Source organism: Phalangium opilio, unplaced genomic scaffold (assembly GCF_054372755.1).
Source record: "Phalangium opilio isolate 3A_F unplaced genomic scaffold, DU_Popi_V2 ptg000079l_1, whole genome shotgun sequence".
NCBI classification, from domain to species: domain Eukaryota; kingdom Metazoa; phylum Arthropoda; class Arachnida; order Opiliones; family Phalangiidae; genus Phalangium; species Phalangium opilio.
Window position 1 is genome coordinate 7,216,643 of NW_028324187.1, and position 27,005 is coordinate 7,243,647.

General features: G+C 34.8%; 5 protein-coding genes and 3 long non-coding RNA genes across 14 annotated transcripts in view; 5 read left to right on the forward strand and 3 right to left on the reverse strand.

The window, feature by feature from the left end:
* The window catches only part of LOC149654578 (uncharacterized), a 31,116-nt gene extending 27,233 nt beyond the window's left edge, over positions 1–3,883 (forward strand). For all 3 annotated transcript variants that reach the window (XM_089846143.1, XM_089846144.1, XM_089846145.1), the window contains exons 9-19: positions 416–687; positions 1,410–1,505; positions 1,699–1,908; positions 1,996–2,091; positions 2,159–2,269; positions 2,338–2,534; positions 2,589–2,737; positions 2,812–2,854; positions 2,926–3,112; positions 3,192–3,327; positions 3,400–3,883. In XM_089846143.1, the coding sequence (XP_089702269.1) occupies positions 416–687; positions 1,410–1,505; positions 1,699–1,908; positions 1,996–2,091; positions 2,159–2,269; positions 2,338–2,534; positions 2,589–2,737; positions 2,812–2,854; positions 2,926–3,112; positions 3,192–3,327; positions 3,400–3,460 (1,558 nt within the window). In that variant the 3' untranslated portion in view covers positions 3,461–3,883. The remainder of the gene's footprint in view (positions 1–415; positions 688–1,409; positions 1,506–1,698; positions 1,909–1,995; positions 2,092–2,158; positions 2,270–2,337; positions 2,535–2,588; positions 2,738–2,811; positions 2,855–2,925; positions 3,113–3,191; positions 3,328–3,399) is intronic.
* A 150-nt stretch (positions 3,884–4,033) lies between these two features.
* LOC149654579 (nicotinate-nucleotide pyrophosphorylase [carboxylating]-like) lies at positions 4,034–5,534 on the reverse strand. The gene is made up of 2 exons (XM_089846149.1): positions 5,442–5,534; positions 4,034–5,316 (listed from the first exon to the last, which is right to left on the reverse strand). Exons 1-2 carry the CDS (start codon positions 5,466–5,468, stop codon positions 4,435–4,437), a joined length of 909 nt encoding a protein of 302 aa, XP_089702275.1. The 5' UTR covers positions 5,469–5,534; the 3' UTR covers positions 4,034–4,434.
* On the forward strand, positions 5,483–8,630 carry LOC149654580 (uncharacterized). Of its 3 annotated transcripts, none has more exons than XM_089846151.1 (4): positions 5,483–6,589; positions 7,327–7,590; positions 7,682–7,750; positions 7,833–8,630. In XM_089846151.1, the coding sequence occupies exons 2-4, from the start codon at positions 7,588–7,590 to the stop codon at positions 8,298–8,300; spliced, it is 540 nt and encodes a 179-aa protein (XP_089702277.1). In that variant the 5' UTR covers positions 5,483–6,589; positions 7,327–7,587; the 3' UTR covers positions 8,301–8,630. The 3 variants fall into 3 exon arrangements, with proteins under 3 accessions (XP_089702277.1, XP_089702278.1, XP_089702276.1); XM_089846152.1 differs by having other exon boundaries at positions 5,483–6,456; XM_089846150.1 differs by having other exon boundaries at positions 5,483–6,359; positions 6,443–7,590.
* Positions 8,631–9,318: 688 nt separating this feature from the next.
* MED17 (mediator complex subunit 17) lies at positions 9,319–13,146 on the reverse strand. The gene is made up of 9 exons (XM_089846146.1): positions 12,914–13,146; positions 12,525–12,767; positions 11,783–12,393; positions 11,511–11,707; positions 11,148–11,210; positions 10,863–11,062; positions 9,981–10,175; positions 9,654–9,917; positions 9,319–9,588 (listed from the first exon to the last, which is right to left on the reverse strand). Exons 1-9 carry the CDS (start codon positions 13,003–13,005, stop codon positions 9,375–9,377), a joined length of 2,079 nt encoding a protein of 692 aa, XP_089702272.1. The 5' UTR covers positions 13,006–13,146; the 3' UTR covers positions 9,319–9,374.
* Positions 13,147–13,198: 52 nt separating this feature from the next.
* Positions 13,199–17,822, forward strand: VhaSFD (V-type proton ATPase subunit VhaSFD). Of its 2 annotated transcripts, XM_089846147.1 has the most exons (11): positions 13,199–13,290; positions 13,438–13,635; positions 13,766–13,847; positions 13,922–14,117; positions 14,182–14,498; positions 14,636–14,828; positions 15,516–15,820; positions 16,366–16,467; positions 16,620–16,733; positions 17,478–17,579; positions 17,655–17,822. In XM_089846147.1, exons 2-10 carry the CDS (start codon positions 13,587–13,589, stop codon positions 17,554–17,556), a joined length of 1,437 nt encoding a protein of 478 aa, XP_089702273.1. In that variant the 5' UTR covers positions 13,199–13,290; positions 13,438–13,586; the 3' UTR covers positions 17,557–17,579; positions 17,655–17,822. The 2 variants fall into 2 exon arrangements, with proteins under 2 accessions (XP_089702273.1, XP_089702274.1); XM_089846148.1 differs by lacking the exon at positions 13,199–13,290 and having other exon boundaries at positions 13,433–13,635.
* A 710-nt stretch (positions 17,823–18,532) lies between these two features.
* On the forward strand, positions 18,533–19,670 carry LOC149654583 (uncharacterized). The gene is made up of 2 exons (XR_016370650.1): positions 18,533–18,648; positions 19,439–19,670. It is a non-coding gene; the product is annotated as an uncharacterized LOC149654583 (long non-coding RNA).
* An 858-nt stretch (positions 19,671–20,528) lies between these two features.
* LOC149654584 (uncharacterized) lies at positions 20,529–23,204 on the reverse strand. 2 transcript variants are annotated; one of them, XR_016370651.1, is made up of 3 exons: positions 22,843–23,204; positions 22,407–22,632; positions 20,529–21,857 (listed from the first exon to the last, which is right to left on the reverse strand). It is a non-coding gene; the product is annotated as an uncharacterized LOC149654584 (long non-coding RNA). The 2 variants fall into 2 exon arrangements; XR_016370653.1 differs by lacking the exon at positions 20,529–21,857 and having other exon boundaries at positions 22,279–22,632.
* Positions 23,205–23,659: 455 nt separating this feature from the next.
* On the forward strand, positions 23,660–26,453 carry LOC149654585 (uncharacterized). The gene is made up of 4 exons (XR_016370654.1): positions 23,660–23,678; positions 23,874–24,133; positions 24,344–24,569; positions 25,120–26,453. It is a non-coding gene; the product is annotated as an uncharacterized LOC149654585 (long non-coding RNA).
* The last annotated feature ends 552 nt before the right edge of the window (positions 26,454–27,005 follow it).

The following is a 27,005-nucleotide window of genomic DNA, read 5'->3' on the forward strand; positions in this document are numbered from 1 at the left end:
GGTATAGCAACACCTTAAAGATGAATGTTTAGGGTGGAGGGGGTAGCTATCAAACCGGATATTAGAAATTAGCCAATAGGGGAAACTTGCAAGACTGAATGTGCGGTTTTCGTTTTTGTCTATTCTTACTAATCGAAGCCTCTCATAAATCGGCTGTTAGCTCTATTTTAAGCTAAGCCAGGATTAGATCGAATAAAACAAAGTCTACGTTTTAAAAATAGTTTATTAATTTTGGCTAATCGAATCTGTCTTTACACAATCAGTAATGAATAATACACGTTAACAATAGCTTAGAATGTTGCTATAACTACGTCATACACTAGATACGAAATGGTAGTCGGCGTTATCAGTTATTAGTCTATTATTAACCTATTAATAGCCTACTGTTGTCTACATCGATACTTATTGTAATTAGGAAACTTGATGGTTCTCGAAGTTCGGACAAAGTGGGAGATGAAGATGGTAGAGTGTTTTGTAGCCAATGCGGTGAGAAGGTCAGAGGTGATAAACCGAATCCGCTGTTCGTTATCCGAGAGAAGACACCTCAAAGGTTATCAACAACCTCAGTTACTTCGGAAGACCAAGCGACTAGTACCAGTATGTCAAGTAGACCGTTTCCTAAAAGACCACCATTTGGGATGAGGTGGGGAGAAGACGATGTCTTTGATGACGAGGATGAGGACGCCGGTAAGTAACTTGACCACCTCCATTACTATGGTTTTATGAATGTGCACTTCATAAGTATTTGTAATGGCTTGTAAATTAAAGGGGTAGTTACACGATTTATTCGAAAGTAGTTTTATCTTGGAGAGGAGACCGAAATGGTCGAATAACCATTTTAAAATCGATTAAGATTGATGAGATAGCACGAAAACCATTAACAAAACTTACCAAAACGATTTCGTTAATTTTATAAGTTGATAAATGGAGCGTTAGGGAACTCTAACCAATTAGCAACCGTTTAGAATAAAAACGTTAACCGTCTGCTAATAGCGTCACCTGGTGGTACGGTCGCTAATTGGCTAGAGTTGCCTACAGCTGTTTATAAATTAAAAATTAGATTTAGGCTTATTTCGTGAGGATTTACTTCATTTTAAGGGCAAGGAAAATTAGGTAGCATTTCTATTTTTAACCCGGCATTTGATTAAGCCATTTGGACTTTCACCCATTAGGGATAATGGGTGGCCTCAATAAATCAAGATCATTAACGAAGGAATGCAAAGTGAATGAATTTATCGTTCTTAGCTTTTAAAGGGGATTGAAATTGCGGGGTATTCGTAGCATTCCTTAAGAGTTAGTGTAGGACTTGGGCAGAACCAAATTGATTACGTCTAACGTTTTGTCAAGGGTGCGAGTAATTAATGACAACTTTCAAATGGTTCCCCTTTATACGTGCGCTACGCTTATAGGAGTTCATCTTGACAGCTATCGATTTTCCCCTTGGATTTACGTCAGTGATGCTGACGAACTCGCGGTGTGGAAGCAAGGACAAGCGCTGATCGAAGGTGGTGGATATATATTTCATAAGCTTATGTTTTCCCATAAGTGAGCAAACGAAACTTGGGAGGTTGCATTGCGACAACTTTTTCGGTCTCGCGTGCCAGTTTGGCAGACAAATCTTTTTTGGTTATCTCACTTATAGGGACTTTGCGTAATAGGCTTATGTTGGCATCAAAAGTAACAAATTCACGACTATAGGGAAAGAACTTCATCCCGATGTTCGTATAAGTCTGCCTTCGGACAGTCTCAGCGCTTTGAGTTGCCATTCGAGTTTACATCGAACTAGCAGTTCCGAATCTACATCATCTGAACAGGAATTTCGAAAGCTCTATCAAACGATAACTCATAGAATGGTTCATAGAAAATCAAGTGTAGAAATGTACAAGAGATTATCGAACAGGGCTTTGGGTAATGTAAAGACCATCTCTTTTACTGTTCCGTAGAATCAAGTACTTTCAAGTGTATCCTAATTATTCTAACATTTCTACTTCGCAGACATAGATAAATATGTGGTAATACAAAGGAACAATGGAGAATTTGGCTTTAGAATTCATGGTAGTCGACCAGTTGTAGTTTCAGCTATAGAAAAAGGTACGTATAAAAATAACGTCCTTGAAGGTGGTGGTATTCTTCAAGGTCATGATGGCCTCCATTTCAGGAACTCCAGCAGAAACATGCGGCCTGGAGATTGGTGATATCATTATTTCCATCAATGGCGTCAATGTTTTAGAAGCTTCACATTCCGAAGTGGTGCGATTAGCGCATACAGGTGACGACGTTAATTTGTTATGATGACGAAATTAATGATAATCATAATATAACTTTATATTTGAACAGGTGCTGATATTTTACACATTGAAGTGGCGAGAACGTGCCACATTCTATCACCAGTGATAACTAAATGTACAAATCATCCATTGCATTGTGGGTTTCTTCAGAGGCTTAGCACGGGTGGAGGAACCACGCAAAGATGGTGCCGACGTTGGTTCGTCTTGAAAGATGATAACTGTCTCTATTGGTACAGAAGCGATCAGGTACGTTACCATATCCTCAACTTAAACACTTTGACATAATAATTTTGACTGTAGGAACAAGAACCACTTGGTGCGTTAGTTTTGCTCAACCACATCGCTAGCTGGGTTCCCGAAGCTGGTTCTCAACATGCCTTTAGTGTCTCCAAATATGGCGGAGGTACACAGTACTACTTTGCCACCGATGATGAAGAAACTGCCTCCAGGTACATAAGAACTTTGAATTTATAATTTTAAGTTTAAGATTATTGACGTGTTTTTGTAATTTCAACCATTCCAGGTGGATCAGTGCCTTGAATCAAGTGGCTTCGACAGCGTCTCAGGTATGTAAAAACTTTAATATCCAAGCATTTCTTGTATTTTTTCTCTCTCTTACGTTTCTTTCTGTATGTAGGTGGATCCCTATTTGGAATCTTGCTTGAAGAACTTCCAACTGCCAGGGTTATCGATTTCAAACCCGGACTGTCACGGTTATCTGGGCAAACTCGGACAACGATGGAAAGTATGGCGTAGGAGATATTTCGTCCTGAAGGATGGTTGTCTTTACTTTTACACCGACAGGGGAGCCACCACGGCACTTGGTAAGTCAAAAACCCATGAGGTTGTCGGTGGCGTTACAAGTTAGATTTCATACTGTCGGTTTTTATTCTATTATTTCAGGCATGTTTATGATACACGGGTACAGAGTTCAGAGTTGCACTGTTGTTAATAAGAAAAATACTTTCGAACTACTACCGCCGGAAACACGTCTACGCCATCTATATTTCATAGGTGAATCGGAAAATGACAAGAAAAGGTAAATGAGATACTTTTCTTTACTTGCAAATAATGGTCAGTTCATAACGGACACTTGCGTGTCCTAAAATAGATGGCTAGCAGCCTTCGAATATTCTATTGATCGTTGGATAAAGGCATCGGAAAATCGTTGAAATTATCGATTTTAGAAACGAAATAATAATTGTTAACTGGAAAGTAATATTTCTTCAACGTGATTTGTTGTTGAAACCCTTCCTGAAATAGAAGTTCAGTTCGAGTGTTTCCAGAGAATGTTTATAACTTTACCGTGGTTCAGGTGTTGCCAAAACAAACAAATAAGGCCAATTCACAACAAAAAGGTGCATTTATGAGGCGTTTCACATTATTTAAAATAAATTGGACACGTTTTTAAAACGCAAATACAAAAAGGAAATCAAAGACATTATAAAAACGTTACCCAACAAAATAATACATAAAATGGTTAATTGCGTTTGGAATAATTATATAAAAAAGTTTGAGTGAGTTAAATTTAATTCTAATTAACCTCAGATCAAAATCAATTAATTATAGGCGTATTAAAATAATTAACTAATATAAAAAAATTCAAATTTAGCTTAATGAATTGTTGTTTCAAATAATAAGTAGGAATTTGTCGCAATTCCTAACTTTAAACCTGGCGCAATTAGAGTGAAGAATTAATTAATTGATCGTTGAGGTTTTAATAGCAATTTTAAATCGAACATTCTTCAAATTAAAACAAAAGCGACTTTATTTAATTGAAATTAACATTACAAGTTTGTATACAGCTATAAAATATAATTAAACAAATTTTAATATTGCCCGGAAAAAAATCTAATATCATGTGTTAATTTTGAGGCTTCATTGCAGAAGTAAATGAGCCCAAGTTTAGGAGTGAAGCACTGTTTTCGAAAATAATATAAAAATGGAGGTAAAGACGCCCAGCCAGCCAGTAGGGGTCAGACCAATACTTTTTTGGCTCCATCGAACACGAAAGTAAAAAACAAGAATTTGAGAGATACATGCGTACTTTGAGAAATATCTAATTTAAAGTTTTTGATTTAAATATTCCTTGGCGACACTTTGAGAAGGAAACGACACCGTTACGACGTCGTCCTATACTTCTAAATTAAATAATTTTCATTGAAAAATCTATAGTTTTATAACCCTGTACGAAGATACTGGAAGAAACTATATCTACGTCTTTCGACACGTAATCCGTAATATTTGATTCATTAATTCCACCACTTGCCTCAATTAAGACATTGGGATAATGAGTTTTCAGATCTTCGGCGCTCTGTTTCAAAGTATCAGGATCAAAATTGTCAAACATGACGATATCGCATCCACTTTGCGCCGCTTCGAAACCTTCCTCCAATGAGGAACACTCAACCTCTATTTTCTGATGAAAACTACCAACTGACTTGGCCAATTTAACAGCCTCACTAATGGAACCGGCTAATTTCAGGTGATTATCCTTTAACATAATCATATCGGACAGGCTATACCTATGAGTACTAACACCACCGACTAACATGGCGTATTTTTCGACTAACCGAAAACCAGGAGTTGTTTTCCGTGTCCCCGCCGCTGTCCCGTGCCAATTACGTTCCTTAAGTACTTGCGAAACGCGTCTTGATACAGTAGCCACCCCGCTAGCACGGGATAGCACGTTTAAAACTACGCGTTCCGCTAATAAAATGTCCCTGCCAAATCCCGTGATAGTTCCTACCGATTGGTAAGGTACCACCTGCGAACCTTCAACCGCTAGCCACGTGACTTTGCAATTTAGTTGGTCGAAAATAGCTTGGCAGAATGGGGTCCCGCATAAAATTGCTGGCGTTGGTTCTTTGACGATTATTCTCGCGGAGGACTGTATATCATTTGGGAATGAAATACTGGCAAGGTCTAATCCTGAGGAATCCTCGGACAACCATTGGCGAGTTAGTTTTTGAACTTCAAGAGGGTGAAGGAGGCTTTTGAAAGATTCGCGAGGTAACACGGAATTTTCCTGAAATATTTATTTAGTTTAGAAACATAAGTAAACGTTCCCCACTAAGTTTGCATCTTCCCCTGGGCCGTGATAGCAAAGGCAAACAGATAGTGGAGGCTTTTTAACCCTAATAATAAACGTACCATAATGAGTGTGTTAGAACTGTCCATCCGAAATCAAATGATCTTATAACTTCAAAATGTCTTAAAACCTCAAGAAAGTACCCTCGTTTAAACTTGAAACCACCAACCACACTTATCAGGGCATTGAATACCCCTTATCAGTGCATCGTTATCGAAAAAAGACTTAAATGTATTTATTACACAGTATTATTTTAAGTTAATCTCGAAATACACGTACTTCAAATTACAGCGGTGATTATGATTATCTCGTTAAAGTAAAAAAAGAAAGAAAAAATCCTAATTATAATAAACCTCTACGCCTTTTTATTTATTATTATAATTTTTAAATTAGTTTTCTAGTCTTTAGCCAATTTCGCCTTTTTTATCTCCATCGTCAATAAGATAAGGATACTTATTTAAAAGAGCGCCGTTGTTGTAGTCAAACGTACGACGGTCAACGAAGTTCTCTACTGATATTTGCACAAAATTGCTAATTGTTTCGTTGTTATGAGTAATTCTAAGTGACCAAGTGCCAGACAGTAGACAGTAATTATTATAAAATATATTTAAACGCAAAGAACATAATTTCACAAATTAGATAACGTTGTGCAGTTATTATGGGCTTGATAATCTTGTTAATTTTTTTTTTCGGTACAACCAAAATTTATATTACAGCGGGTGGTTCGAGGACATGATGGGTTTCTTTCTTTTGCCAATTGAAAAACGCCTACTCGAAGACATCCTTGCCCATCCCTTTTAAAGACAGAACTGTTCACCTCCCTAAAATGATAGGGCCTAGTGTTGTTACTCACTTCACTTTCACTTCCTATAATCAATAAATTTCTCCTTGAAATCTTGATTTAAGATCTCTTTGCGAAATGCAGTCACGTATCTGGCTAATAGCGCAACCGAAAGGTCACGAGAGATAACGCGTTAAATGTTTGTAGAACATCTTTCAATCCACGTCTGTCTATTCCACGGATCTACCCTACTAATATTTCATCTTCCCATTTCTACGATAGCCTAAGATGTGCTGGTATGTCTTTGTGGGCGATAGATTTACTTCAAAGAACAAGTATGCAGTGAAAGTGCATTTTAAGTTGCTCTTGCATTGATTTCCCTGTTGAAGGGGTGCTACATGATCAAACTACTGAAATATCCTTGCTTTGGTACTGATATTTATACTAAATACTAACAATCGTAATTTAATCACAGTGGCCATTAGGGCAAAATATCATAGGGCATTTTAGACTCAAAATAGTCTATAGAACCATAAGTTCATAAGATATGTTCCTTCCATAAGTATGACAAAACATATACTTCGTAATGCTACTGAGAGACTTACAGCTCGAGATAACTAGTTCGAAAACGACAAGCGACGTGAATTGAAGTCCTACACTCGGTGGGTGTTAATTTTGCAGGACGAAGTTTAATCTAGGTCCTATTTAGTCTGTACTAAGCGTTTGAGAGCACCCCAGTCACCAGACGTCGCTTTACCTCGAATCTATGACCTACGCCACTTCATGCCAAGCTCCAGTTTGTAACCAGTGACTAACTTATGGTGAACATATCTTATGAACTTATGATGGAACCCATTGTACATTTTAGTCCTACCATCTTTATTTTTTGTAAAACATTGTATAATTTATCTTAAATAGAACTTTGTAAGTCTGTAATCATTTCACAAATATATTTGGCTTTAATATTTTTCTGAAATAGGCCTATGACACTTGTTCTTTAAGAATTGGACGGTATGGTACGTTATTACGTTACGCCCTTTTCGTACAGACCATTAATGGAAACCACCGTAATACTGACACACATTCGAGTGAAGGGCTGGTTTGTTATCGAAATTTTAAAAATCGAAAACTTATTTTTCTCTGTTTTTTTATATCGCCTACGGTAGTCGAAAGGAAGGGAAAGGATTACCCACTTGAAAAATGAAATATATTTCGCGATGTGTGTTCCGCATTCAACCTTCAGGCGTTGGTGTTGTACCCATCGTCTTGCCAAATAATAAATGAAGGTATATACAAATGTCTTCAAATATGAAGAATGTAGGAGTTGAGTATAAAAAGGGCTGTCAATTCTCGAGAAAGTATCAGTCTCACTTTCGCTTTCCATATAAGTATTCGAGAGTTCAAATTGAGTTGGAATACATTTCAGAATGGTAAGTACTATTCTTGCCGGAGTATCTGGATACTGGATTGACATAAGAACAAATAGCGGAAGTTCTAATTTTACCATGATTTAATTTACAGTTGCTGATTCCAGGTCTTGCTTTAGTTTTATTAGCCATTACGGCTGTCAATGGCCAAACGCGTCAAAACGTAAGTACTTCTTTTATTAACATTTTGGGACACTGTTCCGTAGCTAACGACGGTACCTCGTACCTTATTGGTTTATTTCTAGGAAGTACCTAGACCATTTCAATACGCGTACCGTAATGTTCACGAATACGGTGGCGGAAGTTTCCACGAGTCAACAGGCGACGGTTCAGGACGCGTATCGGGCTCATACGGACTTACCGATCCCGATGGTCGAAATCGTCTCGTTGTCTACGTAGCCGACGAACTTGGATACCGCGCAACGGTCACCTCTAACGAACCTGGTCTCGACGCCAGTCAAGGTAGTCCCGCTAATGTGGAGTTGAGGTTAGCTAACACTCCAGTCGCTGTTGCTCAACCACCGAGAAGGGTGGTCGTTGCCCCGCAAGCAAGACCAGTCTACGTCAGACCGCAAGCTGTACCAGTTAGGCCAAGTGGAGCCTATAGGGTTGTCTCAGTTCCGAGGAATACTGGTGGATACAGGGTCGTAGAAACCGCGAGACCTCAAGTTGATTACGTCTACGTCCGACCTGGCTCACCATACTATCCTTAGGGTATATCTCTATTGACTGTTAACTTACTGCCATCATGGTAACCTTTGCCACTCAATTCTGTCGATTGACTGTACTTTCATGCCCCTTGAGCGGTTTGGTTGAACCACATTGCTCGCGGTTTAAAACATCGACATGTGTATCAACCACACCACTCAGACTACAGCTTAGCTTTGGAACTTTCTATGATATCTTTTACGGTTTTAAGGTAAAACGTGTAATTTCACGATCCAAAATTGCTCAAGGTATGGCTCGCGCTAAGGAACATTCATATGTACATTAGAGCATCGGTTTCAATTAAATGGTGTTTCAGTTGTGTTTGTCTCAAAAAATTTGTGTATCGTTCTTATTGTTTCATAACCTATCCCACCTGCCAACAACTACCATATTCCTTCAAATTTCCACCTGCCAACAACTACCATATTCCTTCAAATTTCCACCTGCCAACAACTACCATATTCCTTCAAATTTCCACCTGCCAACAACTACCATATTCCTTCAAATTTCCACCTGCCAACAACTACCATATTCCTTCAAATTTCCACCTGCCAACAACTACCATATTCCTTCAAATTTCCACCTGCCAACAACTACCATATTCCTTCAAATTTCCACCTGACAACAACTACCATATTCCTTCAAATTTCCACCTGCCAACAACTACCATATTCCTTCAAATTTCCACCTGCCAACAACTACCATATTCCTTCAAATTTCCACCTGCCAACAACTACCATATTCCTTCAAATTTCCACCTGCCAACAACTACCATATTCCTTCAAATTTCCACCTGCCAACAACTACCATATTCCTTCAAATTTTCACCTGCCAACAACTACCATATTCCTTCAAATTTTGTCACTTTGACGTTTGACTTACCAAAATTTTACTTCATAGATGAAAACCATAGAAAACCATAATTACTTACTTAGAGCCCCGACTGAAGTAGTCTTAGTTGGCTGGCGTTATGACACTATGAAGTTAGGGTTAAGATAACGAATACAAAAAAATAATCCAGACTTTTACATTTCCATAGTTTATTACGAAAAATTGAAAATAATACAAATCAAATTAAATCATGTCGTAGATAAGCTAGCCATTAAATGCTCCATTTTATTAAGGAAATTTTTCCCCTCCATTTTTTCCCAATTAACTTCCCGAAAAGACCCTGATAAATGTTGCCAACGTCGATTACGAACTAAGGTTGATGGATAAAAGTCCTTTTGCTGCGGACTGAACGACACGCTGACTTGTACTTTACTTTGAGGACCACAATGTACCGATATCACCCTATCCATGATGAGAAAATACTCACTTACCACATGGACTCTTCGTCCTAACATACTTCAACTTACCTATCACCAGTTGGTGACGCGATTAAGGCAGATGACGCGTTTCCAGTTTGTTCCGGAGCTCCAATCCCCAAATTGTTACAGGTAGACAAAACTTTCCAACCCATCAACTTAGCCAAGGCTTGCACAGCATTGACCTGATGCTGCGATACCTGACTAACCAAGAGATTACGAAGTTCCTGCGCTTCGTATGAAAGATTTATAACTCTACCATCTCTACAGATTGCTTTCAGATCAGTTTCACCAACGTGGATGACCAATGGTGTCCTAAGTATGAAGAGGCGGATATGTCGTTAACCGAAACGATACGTCAGCTACAGTGAAACTTACCGACATATCGTTTCGTATCCGTGAGTATTTATGTTGATTTTAACTGAACTCTTAGTGGGACTGTTTAAACAAATCCAATGCGCCATTATTAAGGGATCGGAAATCTCGCAAGCGTATGAATCAATCATGTAAACTGTTCTTAAACGCAAGACAACGTGACGCGTTTGACGTACTATTTGTTCCAGTAATGTTTCGCTGGAATTTTAGTTTATATTTATTGCGTACTCATGGGGTTTGCACGAGGGGGCCGTCATTACGCATCAGAGCGTACGAGATTTGAAATCACTATCGATTTTGATGATTTGAATGATTTGCTGATTTGGAGCCGATTTGAATGATTTGAGAGCGATTTTCACGATTTTACGATGATTTCGGTGCGATTTATGTGATTTAAAGGATTTGGAAGTGATTTGAATGATTTGTACGATTTGAATGACTGGTGACTTAACGAGGATTTGAATGATTTGTCGGGGATTTGAATGATTTGTCGGGGATTTGAATGATTTGTCGGGGATTTGAACGATTTCGTGATATTATACCGAACGATTTGCTAGTGATTTTGATAGTGATTCGAGTGATTTGGCATTGATTTGATAGTGATTTTAATGATTTGATGATTTGACTGCTTTATAAGGTGATTTGACTGATTTGCAATTGATTTCACCTGATTTCACTGATTTTTATAGTGATTTGAATGATTTACTAGCGATTTCACTGATTTGTGCAGCGATTTGATTGATTTCAAAGCGGTTTTAGTGATTTGCTTGATTTGGGAAGTGATTTATGTGATTTGAATGATTTGAAAACATAGGTGTACGAGATTTGAAGGAGTGACGGCCCCCTCGGGTTTGCAACAACATCAACATCGCGTAGGGTACTTACTTTTGTTCAGAATCAATTAGAGTAGCTCTATCGTAAGCCTCGGGCCCAGCCAACCTACGTTTCTTACTTACACCCAATGTGGCTGTTGTTGGGTGTGGCATGGGATGGTGTAAAGCGTTGTAATGCAATTCGCGAAGTAATTGGTGCAGGGAATGCTCCAGGACGGGTTTATGGTCCATTTTAGGAGGATTCGAAGATGACTTTATTAAAGTAATGATAAGAATAATCAGTTATAGGGGTTCAATTGGTTTACGCGGCGGTTGTCTTAATTTGGGTCTTAATTACTTTGCTACGTTGTCCGCTGGAACTATGGCATAAACCTATGCAAAGTTGAACGCCAGGGAACAACTATAAATGCATGGGGTTTTTAATTTTAATGTTGGTATTATTAATTAATTAATTAAGAATTGGCCATATGTCTAATCAGCGCCACTAGCGGATGGTCTGAGAACTACTTCCATAGAGACTAGGTATATTTAAGAGGGTTTACAGAATTTCCGCCAGGTGGCTCGAACGTCGCGCCATCTGACGGAAATTCTGCAAACCCGCTTAAATATACCTAGACTCTATGGGAGTAGTTTTCAGACCATCCGCTAGTGGCGCTGATTAGACATATGGCCAATTGTGTTAATTAAGGGGGACCCGTACCGAAACGGTGATTTGATTGCCAACAACAAGGTTAGGGATGACGGGTTGTAATTGTACCGCTTCTCTCGCTAATTGCGTGAACAATTCTTTGCAAAAGAGTACGTTTTGCGCGGCTTCTAACTTCTGTTGCCATCGACCTTCCCCAGCTGTACCCGTATATGGAATTGTTAAATCTCCACTCGCAATAGTTTCCGTGTCTGTTAGGTTCAAAGTTCATGACTTTATAAGCCTACGCATTGCATTTATTTATGATCATTGTAGGGGTCACGGACCTTTTTGAATTGTAACTTGAATGTAACTAATTCCTTCCAATTCGCAAGGCAACGTGACTTGTAGAGCCGACGTTTGGGCTGTGATCGGGGGCATTGGAGGTGGTGGTATCTGAGCCCCCATTTGGTTGCTACCGGAAGGCGACATTGAACCGCCATTTGCACCCATTTGTTGGGCGTTTGGTGACGTAATCGCCCCCATTGTAACGCCAGTTGGTTGTTGCGCGACGTTTTTCGTAACTTTAAACTGCCCGTTTTGCCAAAATTGCGACCCCGCGCTACGATAAGACAGATCCCCCAGTACAGTATTGCCAACTTTTTTTAATCGCCAATTTTGCCTCATTTGCAAGAGTTCTAAATGGAAATTAGGGGGGTGTAACCCCATTCGGGCGCGGCTTATTCCCGCGGGATCTGATAATTGAGAAGTGCGTAGTCGTTCGGCGCCATTTAGTAAAATGGCGCCCGCACCAGCCAAGGCCTTCTTTTTTGCTAATAATGCCGCAAATGGCTTTTGATCTTGGGCTTCTTGGGATACGGGATCCAAAACCATGTAGTGTTTTTCTTTGACGATACTTAAAACATCGCAGAGAACGCTAACTTCCGTTAATGCACTCCTGTAATTATATTTATAGGCCAAGGCTTAGGTATAAGCCTTTGCGCGAACCGTAGCTCTTTGTTCTCGCGAATTGTTTGGTTTGATGTTTCTATTACTCTACACTATAGTAAATAATTTTAGAGGACTTACTTTAGGCTATTTCGAACTGAATCCCATGGCCACAATGATGGTTGAAATGTTACAATCTCTTTCTTGGCGTCATTGGCTGCTCCTGGTTCACTTTTAACAGAATCAATATCTTGGGGCGCCGCGAGAAGATCGGGTTGATCTACAGTTCCAGCTTGAATATGAAGATCATCGCCATCGTCTCCTACCTTACTGAAATCGATCTTCTGAGCGAGTTTCGTGAAATTCTCCGATAATGAAAGGGGCCTGAAACATATGGTTATACTCTTAGATGGCTGCGGACTTACAAGGAGTTACGAAAAGTAGGCTTATAGTTATTTTATTTTAATATTTTATCCCGAAGATTATGAAAACTTAATTCATTTAATTTAATTATCATTAATTAAGCTTACTGAGTATAATTTTCTTGTCCATCATAAGATATCTCTTGTACTTGATATTCGTGGCTAGTTTCAACCGATATATTTACGTTAAGCGACGCCATAAGTGTATTAAAGTTGCTAGATTATAAGTTAATCAAAAGTTCAAAACACGTTTGCATTTAATTTTAAATAAGAACGCGAAACCGGCATGATATGACGTCAACGCTTTCTATTGGACGTTTGGAGCAGACGATCATGAGATGATGAGAAGTAGTAGTGGCTGGAAATATTACTTTTGCATATCCTGTAGTAATACTCCATGGTGGCAGATAACAAACGACACGAAACGAAAATGTAAACCAAATGAAAATGTTACTGCATTTAAATAAATTAAACCTCATGAAAACGTAAGATTTAATTAATTTAAACCTTAAAATATACTTGAAAAGAAAATAACATTAAATAAATTAGAAATTCATGACGGCCTATTTATTTAACACACACACAGTATAGAATGAGCTAACCTGTAGTTTACCTTTTTCTGTATAAACTAGGCTCTGAGCCCTGAATCATGTGACTTTAGGGGGTCAGTTTTTAATTTGAAGCTTTCGGAAGTTGTTCGACGTATTTCTCTGATCTTAAAATAAGTGGTATTATTTAATATTACAAGAAATAGTTATATTTTAAGTATAATTAGGTCAAAATGGATAAAATATTAGCGTCCGGTTTACCAGATGATATCGAAAAAGGAGGTAAATATAATAAATTCATTAAGCCTTGGTCAAAATATTTAATATTTCCCGTGTTTACCAAGTCTAAGTCTTGAATTGACTCAGAGTAACTTTAAATAAGTATTAATTAAGGCCAAATTATTATTCTAAGGTGTAATTGCTGCTACTAGCACACTACAACAACGCGCTAATGAAATTCGTTCGCACCGAGTTAATTGGCAGTCTTACCAACAGTAAGAAACAATTATTTTGATAATTCCCGTTAGCGGTAGAAGTTTAATTGTTAATAAACCACTTTAACCTATAGAGGACAAATGATTAGCAATGAGGATTTCAATTTTATCGTTGCTTTTGACGCGTCAAACCCAGAAGATCGCGAAACATTACTTAAAGACCCTCATAGTAGAATTCAAGGTGCTAAAACATTCCTGAATCTCTTGGGTCACATCTCAAAAGACCAAACTATTCAATATATTCTAATTATGATTGATGATATGTTGCAAGTAAGAGATTTATCTCTTATCTCCTAAAGTTAAAATCCTTAAATAAGATCCTTTAAAATTCTAGGAAGATAAAAAGAGGGTTGAGATATTCAAAGAATATTCCCGTAAAAAGAGGGAATCAGTTTGGACTCCGTTTTTGAATTTGTTGAATAGACCAGATAGCTTCATTATGAACATGACCAGTCGTATTGTTGCTAAGATGGCTTGTTGGAGCCGGGAGTTAATGGATGGTTCTGACCTTCACTTTTACCTGACTTGGTTGAAGGATCAGTTACGTATCCCTAATAATGAATACATTCAATCTGTGGCCCGGTGCCTTCAAATGATGCTAAGAATTGATGAATACAGGATTGCTTTTGTGGGAGTTGATGGAATTTCAACGTAAGTTAATTAATCGTTTTTTTTTTGGTTTAATTGTTTTATGAGAAATAATTGATTAATTTAATTTAATTAATTCCCCTGTAAGGTATTTTATTTTAGTGTATAAATGATTTTTATTATTGCTTTTGTTGTTGCAGGGTTGTTACTGTTTTGGCTGGACGTGTAAACTTCCAAATTCAATACCAATTGACCTTCTGTTTGTGGGTCATGACCTTTAACAGTACCTTAGCTGAAAAAATGACCCGTTTCAATGTAATACCAATTCTAGCTGACATTCTGAGTGAATCTGTGAAAGAAAAAGTTACTAGGATCATCCTTGCTACCTTTAGAGTAAGTTTATTGTTTTTTAATATTTTTATTAATTTTTTTTATATTTTTATTAATTTTTTTATATTTTTATTCATTTTTTATATTTTTTTTATATTTTTATTCATTTTTTTATATTTTTTTTATTTTTTTTATATTTTTTTTTATATTTTTATTCATTTTTTTATATTTTTTTTTATATTTTTATTAATTTTTTTATATTTTTTTTTATATTTTTATTCATTTTTTTATATTTTTTTTATATTTTTTTTTATATTTTTATTCATTTTTTATTAATTTTATTATATTTTTATTAATTTAATTTTATTATATTTTTATTAATTTAATTTTATTATATTTTTATTAATTTAATTTTATTATATTTTTATTCATTTAATTTTATATTTTTATTCATTTAATTTTATTATATTTTTATTAATTTAATTTTATTATATTTTTACTAATTTAATTTTATTATATTTTTACTAATTTAATTTTATTATATTTTTACTAATTTAATTTTATTATATTTTTATTCATTTAATTTTATAATATTTTTATTCATTTAATTTTATTATATTTTTATTCATTTTATTATATTTTTATTCATTTTATTATATTTTTATTCATTTTATTATATTTTTATTCATTTTATTATATTTTATCATATTTTTATTAATTTTATTTCTATTTATTCTTTAATTATTGCAGAATTTGATTGAAAAATGTGAAGACCAAGAAACCAGTCGCAATAATGCAATTGCAATGGTGCAATGCAAAGTCCTGAAGCAATTGGAAATCTTGCAAGGCCGGAAATTTGATGATAGTGATATTTCCGATGATGTTACATTCCTAAATGATAGATTATTGGCTAGTGTCCAAGATTTAAGTTCATTTGATGAGTATTCAACCGAAGTTAAGTCTGGCAGATTGGAGTGGAGTCCAGTTCATTGCTCAGAGAAATTTTGGCGCGAAAATGCAACAAGGCTTAATGAACATGCTCATGAATTGCTAAAGTAAGTTAATTAAATTATTTATTACAACTCTTCACGGATTTTTAATGGCAATTATATTGGCTTTTAATCCTTTTTGATGGAAATTTGTGATTTTTAATGGAAATTTGTGATTTTTAATGGAAATTTTATGGTTTTTGATGGAAATTTCTGATTTTTAATGGACATTTTATTGTTTTTGAATGGAAATTTCTGATTTTTAATGGAAATTTCTGATTTTTAATGGAAATTTCTGATTTTTAATGGAAATTTCTGATTTTTAATGGAAATTTCTGATTTTTAATGGAAATTTCTGATTTTTAATGGAAATTTCTGATTTTTAATGGAAATTTCTGATTTTTAATGGAAATTTCTGATTTTTAATGGAAATTTCTGATTTTTAATGGAAATTTCTGATTTTTAATGGAAATTTCTGATTTTTAATGGAAATTTCTGATTTTTAATGGAAATTTCTGATTTTTAATGGAAATTTCTGATTTTTAATGGAAATTTCTGATTTTTAATGGAAATTTCTGATTTTTAATGGAAATTTTATTGATTTTCTTTAGAATCTTGGTTTTGCTTTTGGATAACAGTAAAGATCCCTTAGTTTTGAGTGTTGCCTCTCATGATATTGGAGAATATGTAAGACACTACCCCAGAGGAAAACAGTAAGTGGAAAATTTGTTTTAAATCTTATTTTAAGTTATTATTAATGTTTTAATTACTTTCAGTTACTTTTTTTTAAGTTATTATTAATGTTTTAATTACTTTCAGTTACTTTTTTTAATAAAATATTTCTTTACTTTATTATTTTTTTAAGTGTTATTGAACAGTTGGGCGGGAAACACTTAGTAATGCAACTCCTAGCCCATGAAGATCCCAATGTGCGCTATGAAGCTTTGTTGTGTGTTCAAAAACTAATGGTCCATAATTGGTAAGTAAAAATTTTGACTTTTACAAGGGTTTTACGACAAGTTAATAGGCGTGCAAAAGTTTAATATGTGCCGGGCTCATCTTGTTATTTCTTATAATTATTATTACTATTATTTTAAGCACATGCTTTCTTGTAAAACTGAAGGTATTTAGTATCTTTAGCTAGATTAAAACTATACGGAATACACAGGTTTAAGTTCAACATTAGAAGACCAACAAACGGGCGCACAAAAGTTTAATATGTGCCGTGTTCATCTTGTTTTATTATAATTCGTATTATTTTAAGCACGTGCTTTCTTGTAAAACTAAAAGTATTTAGTATCGTTAGCTTGATTAGAGCCATGGGGAATACAGAGGGTTTAGTTCAAGTTTAAAATACCAACAAACGGGCGCGCAAAAGTTTAGTATGTGCAGTGCTCATCTTGTTATTTATTATAATTATTGTTATATTATTATTATTATTACTAGGTAAATTTTTTCGGGTCAACCAAGAGTGTTTCAAAGGGTTTTTTTCTTTCCTATTGGTTGTACATATAAGTTGTATCATTTCATAAGTTCATAAGAGGGCCGGCCGAGGGTTAAATTCAACATTAACTTGCGCGCAAAAGTTTAATATATGCCGGGTTCATCTTGTTTTTTTTTGTTAGTCCCGATTTTTTTTTTTTAGATAAGTTTATAATAAATATAATTAAATAGATAATAATTAGGGCTATTACATCTATATATTTTAATTCCTTTTGTCCAGGGAGTATCTTGGGAAACAGCTTGAAAAAGAGACTGGTACACCATCAACAAAACGTAGTGCTGTTGCAATTTCTACCTAATAATAAACTAACAAGAAATAGTGGTAATATGGAATTAATAATTATAAGCAATATGTTTAAAACTAATTATTTTATTTTTTTATTTTTATTTTTATTAGAACTAGTCTTTTTAATTATAATGGAAATTAATTAATATATTTAATTAAATGACTTGGTATTTAAGGTTAAGTAAGTTTAAATTTAAAGATGGATGTGAAATATTATGTAATATGTAATTAAACCGGAAAACGTAAATAAATAAATTAATGTTCAAGAAAACTGTAAAATTTGTTGTCTATTTCTGAATAAATTGTTGTTTTCAGCTGCAGTCAAAGAGAATGGTTTAATTGTAAGTATCTCTACTTTAATTTAGGCCTAATAATTTTATTATTCTAAATGAGGACAAGAATTAGATATTAGTTATCAATTTAATTGATATAGTGAAAATATTCATCCAGGATATATCTTGGGTAATAAAAACATACATACGTCAGGGATAGATGTAACTTTAGAAGCAGGAATGGAGAACATAGTAATCTGGGCGCGCGTCAAAGTCCCGGGGACGGGGGGGGGGTATGAAAGAAGAGGCGGGAGGGTCATAGCGACAGAGGTAAAAATTAATTACGTATTTTTCTCCGTCCCCGTCAGCAACGTCATCAAATCGTAGTTTAAGTGAGCACCCAATAAGATAATTTAAAATTTTCGTTACGTGTTGGAGGGAGGGGCTCTATACTGAGACTGAAGTAAATACAAACCGTTCTCCATTAATTCCTGCTTCTAAAATGACATCTATCCCTGCATACGTTAAAGGCGGCGCGTCGAGGGGCTATTCACGAATGAAAATTTTCTTTGCAAAGGCTTCTGGGCATAAGTCTTTGTTAGAAATTTATAAGTTGAGATAAAAATGTCTGGGCATAAGTCTACGTGGCGAAAGTGTGCATGGACACATGGACGGACTGTACTCTTGGCCATGGATGCTAAGTTTAAATGAATTATTTGTAATAAAAGTGCCGCGACCATAAGTTCATACGATATGATTCATAAGTTTGTCACTTGTTAATGAGAGCTTGTCATGAAGTGACGAAAGTGAAACGTCGAAGATTCTCGTGCCTGGTGAGGCGGTGTCCACTCTTAGTAATGCAGACTAAATTGGACGATGGGCTGCAAAACCGAGTGCGGTCAATTGTCGCTTGTCGTTCTTGAACTATAGCTCCCAATAAGTCTCTATCATTATCAACATACTTATGGAACATAAACTTATGCTCATACCTTAAATAAGGGAGACTGTATATGGGGGAGATTTCATTTTGTCAGTTCGGCGTATCAATAGCCTTAGCGAATTATACTTATTGTCATACTTATGGAACATATCTTATAAACTTATGCTCATACCTTAAATAAGGGAGACTGTATGGGGGAGAGATCGAGGTTAAATAAATCAATTTCTCCTAAAATATCATTTTGTCAGTTCGGCGTATAAACAACTAGCCTAAGCGAAGTATACGTATTGTCATACTTATGGAACGTATCTTATAAACTTATGCTCATACCTTAAATAAGGGAGACTGTATGGGGGAGATATCGAGGTTATATAAATCAATTTCTCCTAAATTATCATTTTGTCAGTTCGGCGTATCAATAACTAGCCTGAGCGAAGTATACGTATTGTCATACTTATGGAACATATCTACTAAACTTATGCTCATACCTTAAATTAGGGAGACTGTATGGGGGAGATATCAAGGTTAGATAAATCAATTTCTCATAAAATATCATTTTCTGAGTTCGGCGTATCAATAACTAGCCTGAGCGAAGTATACGTATTGTCATACTTATGTAACATATCTTATAAACTTATGCAATTAGGCATAAATAGTGAATAAGTCTCCGTTTTTAATTGCAGCGATCGACATCCAACATTTGGGAGCTTTGCGAAAGTGTACATGGATACATGGACGGACTGTACTCTTGGCCATGGATGCTAAGCTTAAATGAATTATTTGTACCAAAAGTATATAAGCTTAAATGAATTATTTGTACCAAAAGTATATAAGCTTAAATGAATTATTTGTACCAAAAGTATATACTTTATAAATGTACTATGAAATAAATAAAATTAAGTTTTTGTTCGTCGATTTTATGAATCTCATTTTTATTACTTTTCTTGTCAATAAAGTTACAGGCGTATATATGATTTTAAAAGAGATTTAGATTAAGAATTACGTGTAATTATTTTAGTACTGTTAAATGTAGCGTGTCGAGGGGCTATTCACTAGCGAAAATTTTCGTTCATTGGTGATTTTTATTGATGCTATTAAAAAGGATAGGGATTCATTGGTGATTTAAAATGGATGGGGACTTATGGTTCATAGTGATTTTAAACGGGATTGGGATTATGGGTTACTTAGGGGCTATAGATTATTATTATTTTACTAGTTATGAACGGATAATTAAACGTTCACACATTTGCCGCTAGGGGCGCTGTATACGTAGTTACGTATTTACTGACATCTAAAACTTGATAAAATTCTGCTAGACTTTCGTGTAAGCAAGATATATAGTTCATAAATTGCCGCTAGGGGCGCTGTATACGTAGTTACGTATTTACTGACATCTAAAGTTTGATAAATTCTGCTAGACTTTCGTGTAAGCGATATGTAGTTCATAAATTGCCGCTAGGGGCGCTGCATACGTAGTTACGTATTTACTGACATCTAAAACATGCTGGAAGATTTGCCGCTAGGGCGCGCTGTCTTTAAAATTTTATAGGCCTAATTAGCGATTACGTCACTGTTGGTAGGACGGAATTTACTATAAAACTCGGACACCACTTGTCCAGTCTTCTTTTCTCTCTTCGCCGGCGACCAGTCAACATCGTTCCCTGACCAGCTCCTCGTAATCCGGACTTTCGAGGCCAATATTGGATGGAAAGCCACGTTTAACGCCGATGTTGGGACGTGACTCCAAGCTCTCCGCCATTTAGGTAGGGTTAATTGTTAGTTAATTATGTTTATTTATTGAAAATTAAGTACAATATGAGGAAATTTCCAAACACGAGGTCAGTGAGACAAGGCTTAATTTAGAACATCTTAAATCAAGAACTTGGGCCTAAATTACGGAAAATTAAATTCTTTAAGTATTTTAAATAATAAAAATGGAATTTTTGCAAATTAGGTCTCATTTAACGACGCGAAACAATCTAAATTAAATCTCATTTATGATGTAAGGGGCGAGATTAAGTTGCACTAGGCCAAACCTTTAAGAATATTTTACCCGGGCCTCGGCCTAATCTCTAAGTTTTAACTTTATGCCGTCACTCTTAAATTTGAATTAAATTAATGAGGGCATTTTTGAATTATTACGCGTAAATTAGAGATTCTAAAATATCACTCATTGTGGCATATAATTATTTTAGATAAATTAAATAGTTTAAATGAAACGGCCAGGGTTAATTGGTAGTAAATGATTACTATTTACTGCAAATTAAGTCCATTTAATTTTAATATGAACCGCGACCGCGAAGTTAAGGCTTGAGATTCCTTATATCTATTAATGGGAATATTTAGTTTTTTTTCTTCCGATAAATTATTATTTTGTCAGGACCTTAAAGTAGCCCTTTAATAATTATTTTGTTAGGACTTTAAAGAACCCCTTTAATTATCTTGTTAGGACTTTAAAGTAGCCCTTTAATTCTGATTTGGCAATGAATTAATATTTAGTGAGATTTTAAAATTCTATTTATGGGAATATTATACTTCGATGTTTTTCTTATATTATTTTAATCTAAGGTATTCTTTCCATAAATGATTATTTTGTTAGGACCTTAAATTAGCCCTTTAATATATGATTTGGCAATGACTTAATATTAGTGAGATTTTAAAATTCTATTTATGGGAATATTATACTTAAATGTTTTTCTTATATTATTTTAATCTAAGGTATTTTTTTTCCGTTAGTTATTATTTTGTTAGGACCTTAAAGTAGCCCTTTAGTTATAATTTGGCAATAGCTTAATATTAGTGAGATTTTTAAATTCTATTTACGGGAATATTTTACATAGTTTTTTTAAGGTATTCTTTCAGCAAACTGATATTTTCTTAGAACCCCTTTAATTCTTATTAGGCAAAGGCTTAATATTTGTTATTAATATATTTTCTTTTTTAGATTCGAATGCTTTTCTTGGATATTGTGTTGTTGGTCATTCAGAGACGTTTCCTAGTAGATGACTTCTACGTTCAACTTACTTGGGAGTCCATCCGCTGTTAGAGGCACTCGTTCCAGATGACATCTTACTTGGATTCGCCATACAAGCTGTTTTCAACCTAGAAGAATTCATATATTTTTTTAATATTACACTTGCAACTACTTAACTTTTTTTGAGCGTTAAACTTCAATTTACGGAACACTTTAAATTATTTTTAGTTGAAAATTTTTGTAAACACCTATTTATCTTTTTCTTGAATAAATTTTGCCTTAAACCCCTTTATTTATTTTCTTTGATTATAATTTCGATAAGATGGAAGGTTCAAATTTTTTAGCTTTAAACAGATAGCCTACATTTTGGGGCCCCTTTTTTACCCTTTTTTAGGCTTATTAATTAAAAAAAAAGGGCAAATGGGATAAAAAAAGGAAAAATTGTTAAAACAAGGTAAAAAAGGGGCCCAAAAATACTACCCTAAGTCCAGCCTTTAAAAAATTGAAACCAAACCCAATATCGAAACTAAATCAAGAAAACAAATAACGTGACCCAAGAAAAAATTTATTTATTGAGAAAAAACAATTGAGGTGTTTACAAAAATTTCCAACAAAAAAATATTTAAAGCGTTCCGTAAATTAAAAATTGACCGCGTAAAATAAAATGAGGTAGTCACCGAGTAAATTTACGAATAAAATTAAATTAATCAGTTGAAAGTCTTCACGGTAATTCTCCAGATCAGCTTGATGGCCTTGTGTTTCGCAAATTCATGACAGACGCCATCTTGAACAGCGCCATCTTTAACAGCGGATGAACTCCCAAGTCTATCGAATGTTGAAATCGTCTACCAGGAAACGTCTCTGAATGACCAGCAACAGAATATCCAAGAAAATAATTCCCGTCTTAAATAGAAATAGATTAATAACAAATATTAAAACACTGCCTACTTAGAATTGCCTAACAAATTTGGTTTATTTATCTTTAATTTAAAATTATTAGCTAGACTGAATTTGTGATAAATAATAATTAACTAACAATTAACTCTGGCTGTTTCATTAAAACTACTTAATTTATTAAAATAATAATAAACTATTTATTATTAAAAGGCTTACACTTGCTGCGCATTAAGAAGTTTGTTCATTCCAACATGGCGTCGCTTGATTCCAAAAGAACATTCAATGGCGGAAAAGAGCTCTAGATTCTGGATTGATTCCTTGACGGCAAAGATCAAAATGGCTGACCGGCGACGAAAGGGGCCTTTCTTTGTTTTAAACGACTTCAAAATTCATAATCAAGTGATTTTCCAAGAGCAGAGAAGTAAACAATCTTCACTCCACGATGCCGATCAATGAAAAGAAAGAACTTTCGGCTTCTTCAGAACAGAAAGCAGACGACACAAATTGTTGTAAATTCAACCATGGAGTAATGAAATTTTCCATGGAATAGTTTAGTTGGAGTACCATGGAGCAATATTTACGAAGATATATTGTAAGAAAATATAAAGGATCTTTCCTTCTCGCTCCAATTAAACTACTCCACATGGAGTAGTTTAATTGGAGCGATGTGGAGTAGTTTAATTGGAGCGAGAAGGAAAGTTCCTTTATATTTGGTTACAATATATCTCCGTAATTATTGCTCCATGGTGGCAGATTGCAGGAGGATCGTCGTCTGCTTTTAAGGGGAAACCTTTTGTTCTGGAGAGTGAAGAGCGAAGACTGAAGACTGGAGTAGTCTACTGGAGAGTGGAGACTGGAGTAGTCGAATCGTCTACTCCAGTCTCCTCTTCACTCTCCAGAACCATAGCCCACTCGATCCGCGCTCCCGGACGCTGCCTTGCTCGCGAGCAGCTTGCGTCGTGACGCGCGTGATCGAGTGGGCTATGCCAGAACAAAAAGTCTCTCCATAAAAGCAGACGACACAAGTTGATAAAAGAAAGTTCAACCATGGAGTAATGCCGTTTTTCATTGGCATTTTCCATGGAGTAGTTTAATTGGAGCGAGAAGGAAAGATCCTTTATATTTTCTTACAATATATCTTCGTAAATATTGCTCCATGGTACTCCAACTAAACTATTCCATGGAAAATTTCATTACTCCATGGTTGAATTTACAACAATTTGTGTCGTCTGCTTTCTGTTCTGAAGAAGCCGAAAGTTCTTTCTTTTCATTGATCGGCATCGTGGAGTGAAGATTGTTTACTTCTCTGCTCTTGGAAAATCACTTGATTATGAATTTTGAAGTCGTTTAAAACAAAGAAAGGCCCCTTTCGTCGCCGGTCAGCCATTTTGATCTTTGCCGTCAAGGAATCAATCCAGAATCTAGAGCTCTTTTCCGCCATTGAATGCTCTTTTGGAATCAAGCGACGCCATGTTGGAATGAACAAACTTCTTAATGCGCAGCAAGTGTAAGCCTTTTAATAATAAATAGTTTATTATTATTTTAATAAATTAAGTAGTTTTAATGAAACAGCCAGAGTTAATTGTTAGTTAATTATTATTTATCACAAATTCAGTCTAGCTAATAATTTTAAATTAAAGATAAATAAACCAAATTTGTTAGGCAATTCTAAGTAGGCAGTGTTTTAATATTTGTTATTAATCTATTTCTATTTTAGACGGGAATTATTTTCTTGGATATTCTGTTGCTGGTCATTCAGAGACGTTTCCTGGTAGACGATTTCAACATTCGATAGACTTGGGAGTTCATCCGCTGTTAAAGATGGCGCTGTTCAAGATGGCGTCTGTCATGAATTTGCGAAACACAAGGCCATCAAGCTGATCTGGAGAATTACCGTGAAGACTTTCAACTGATTAATTTAATTTTATTCGTAAATTTACTCGGTGACTACCTCATTTTATTTTACGCGGTCAATTTTTAATTTACGGAACGCTTTAAATATTTTTTTGTTGAAAATTTTTGTAAACACCTCAATTGTTTTTTCTCAATAAATAAATTTTTTCTTGGGTCACGTTATTTGTTTTCTTGATTTAGTTTCGATATTGGGTTTGGTTTCAATTTTTTAAAGGCTGGACTTAGGGTAGTATTTTTGGGCCCCTTTTTTACCTTGTTTGAACAATTTTTCCTTTTTTTATCCCATTTGCCCTTTTTTTTTAATTAATAAGCCTAAAAAAGGGTAAAAAAGGGGCCCCAAAATGTAGGCTATCTGTTTAAAGCTAAAAAATTTGAACCTTCCATCTTATCGAAATTATAATCAAAGAAAATAAATAAAGGGGTTTAAGGCAAAATTTATTCAAGAAAAAGATAAATAGGTGTTTACAAAAATTTTCAACTAAAAAATAATTTAAAGTGTTCCGTAAATTGAAGTTTAACGCTCAAAAAAAGTTAAGTAGTTGCAAGTGTAATATTAAAAAAATATATGAATTCTTCTAGGTTGAAAACAGCTTGTATGGCGAATCCAAGTAAGATGTCATCTGGAACGAGTGCCTCTAACAGCGGATGGACTCCCAAGTAAGTTGAACGTAGAAGTCATCTACTAGGAAACGTCTCTGAATGACCAACAACACAATATCCAAGAAAAGCATTCGAATCTAAAAAAGAAAATATATTAATAACAAATATTAAGCCTTTGCCTAATAAGAATTAAAGGGGTTCTAAGAAAATATCAGTTTGCAGAAAGAATACCTTAAAAAAAACTATGTAAAATATTCCCGTAAATAGAATTTAAAAATCTCACTAATATTAAGCTATTGCCAAATTATAACTAAAGGGCTACTTTAAGGTCCTAACAAAATAATAACTAACGGAAAAAAATACCTTAGATTAAAATAATATAAGAAAAACATTTAAGTATAATATTCCCATAAATAGAGTTTTAAAATCTCACTAATATTAAGTCATTGCCAAATCATAAATTTAAGGGCTAATTTAAGGTCCTAACAAAATAATCATTTATGGAAAGAATACCTTAGATTAAAATAATATAAGAAGAACATCGAAGTATAATATTCCCATAAATAGAATTTTAAAATCTCACTAAATATTAATTCATTGCCAAATCAGAATTAAAGGGCTACTTTAAAGTCCTAACAAGATAATTAAAGGGGTTCTTTAAAGTCCTAACAAAATAATTATTAAAGGGCTACTTTAAGGTCCTAACAAAATAATAATTTATCGGAAGAAAAAAAAACTAAATATTCCCATTAATAGATATAAGGAATCTCAAGCCTTAACTTCGCGGTCGCGGTTCATATTAAAATTAAATGGACTTAATTTGCAGTAAATAGTAATCATTTACTACCAATTAACCCTGGCCGTTTCATTTAAACTATTTAATTTATCTAAAATAATTATATGCCACAATGAGTGATATTTTAGAATCTCTAATTTACGCGTAATAATTCAAAAATGCCCTCATTAATTTAATTCAAATTTAGGAGTGACGGCATAAAGTTAAAGCTTAGAGATTAGGCCGAGGCCCGGGTAAAATATTCTTAAAGGTTTGGCCTAGTGCAACTTAATCTCGCCCCTTACATCATAAATGAGATTTAATTTAGATTGTTTTGCGTCGTTAAATGAGACCTAATTTGCAAAAATTCTATTTTTATTATTTAAAATACTTAAAGAATTTAATTTTCCGTAATTTAGGCCCAAGTTCTTGATTTAAGATGTTCTAAATTAAGCCTCGTCTCACTGACCTCGTGTTTGGAAATTTCCTCATATTGTACTTAATTTTCAATAAATAAACATAATTAACTAACAATTAACCCTACCTAAATAATTTAAACTCTACGATTAAATAAAATAATAAATTGCTAGCTGGATGGCTTTGGATTATTGAAAGACTTAAACACACATACCGTATTAGGCTTAACCTTTCGCGTTGATTTCAACGTTCCAATGGGCGTTCAATGGCGGAGAGCTTGGAGTCACGTCCCAACATCGGCGTTAAACGTGGCTTTCCATCCAATATTGGCCTCGAAAGTCCGGATTACGAGGAGCTGGTCAGGGAACGATGTTGACTGGTCGCCGGCGCAGAGAGAAAAGAAGACTGGACAAGTGGTGTCCGAGTTTTATAGTAAATTCTGTCCTACCAACAGTGACGTAGGCGCTAATTAGGCCTATAAAATTTTAAAGACAGCGCGTCCTAGCGGCAAATCTTCCAGCATGTTTTAGATGTCAGTAAATACGTAACTACGTATGCAGCGCCCCTAGCGGCAATTTATGAACTACATATCGCTTACACGAAAGTCTAGCAGAATTTATCAAACTTTAGATGTCAGTAAATACGTAACTACGTATACAGCGCCCCTAGCGGC

Coding starts and splice junctions, on each gene's coding strand:
- LOC149654579 (XM_089846149.1), bottom strand. CDS start 5,468: ATGGACAGTTCTAACACACTCATTATG. Junction 5,317..5,441: donor GTTCTAACACACTCATTATG/GTACGTTTATTA, acceptor TAAATATTTCAG/GAAAATTCCGTGTTACCTCG.
- LOC149654580 (XM_089846151.1), top strand. Junction 7,751..7,832: donor ATGGCCAAACGCGTCAAAAC/GTAAGTACTTCT, acceptor GTTTATTTCTAG/GAAGTACCTAGACCATTTCA.
- MED17 (XM_089846146.1), bottom strand. CDS start 13,005: ATGGCGTCGCTTAACGTAAATATATCGGTTGAAACTAGCCACGAATAT. Junction 11,708..11,782: donor TCAAGTTACAATTCAAAAAG/GTCCGTGACCCC, acceptor TGAACCTAACAG/ACACGGAAACTATTGCGAGT. Junction 9,589..9,653: donor GCGTCACCAACTGGTGATAG/GTAAGTTGAAGT, acceptor CATCATGGATAG/GGTGATATCGGTACATTGTG.
- VhaSFD (XM_089846147.1), top strand. CDS start 13,587: ATGGATAAAATATTAGCGTCCGGTTTACCAGATGATATCGAAAAAGGA. Junction 13,636..13,765: donor AGATGATATCGAAAAAGGAG/GTAAATATAATA, acceptor TATTATTCTAAG/GTGTAATTGCTGCTACTAGC. Junction 14,118..14,181: donor TGATTGATGATATGTTGCAA/GTAAGAGATTTA, acceptor TTAAAATTCTAG/GAAGATAAAAAGAGGGTTGA.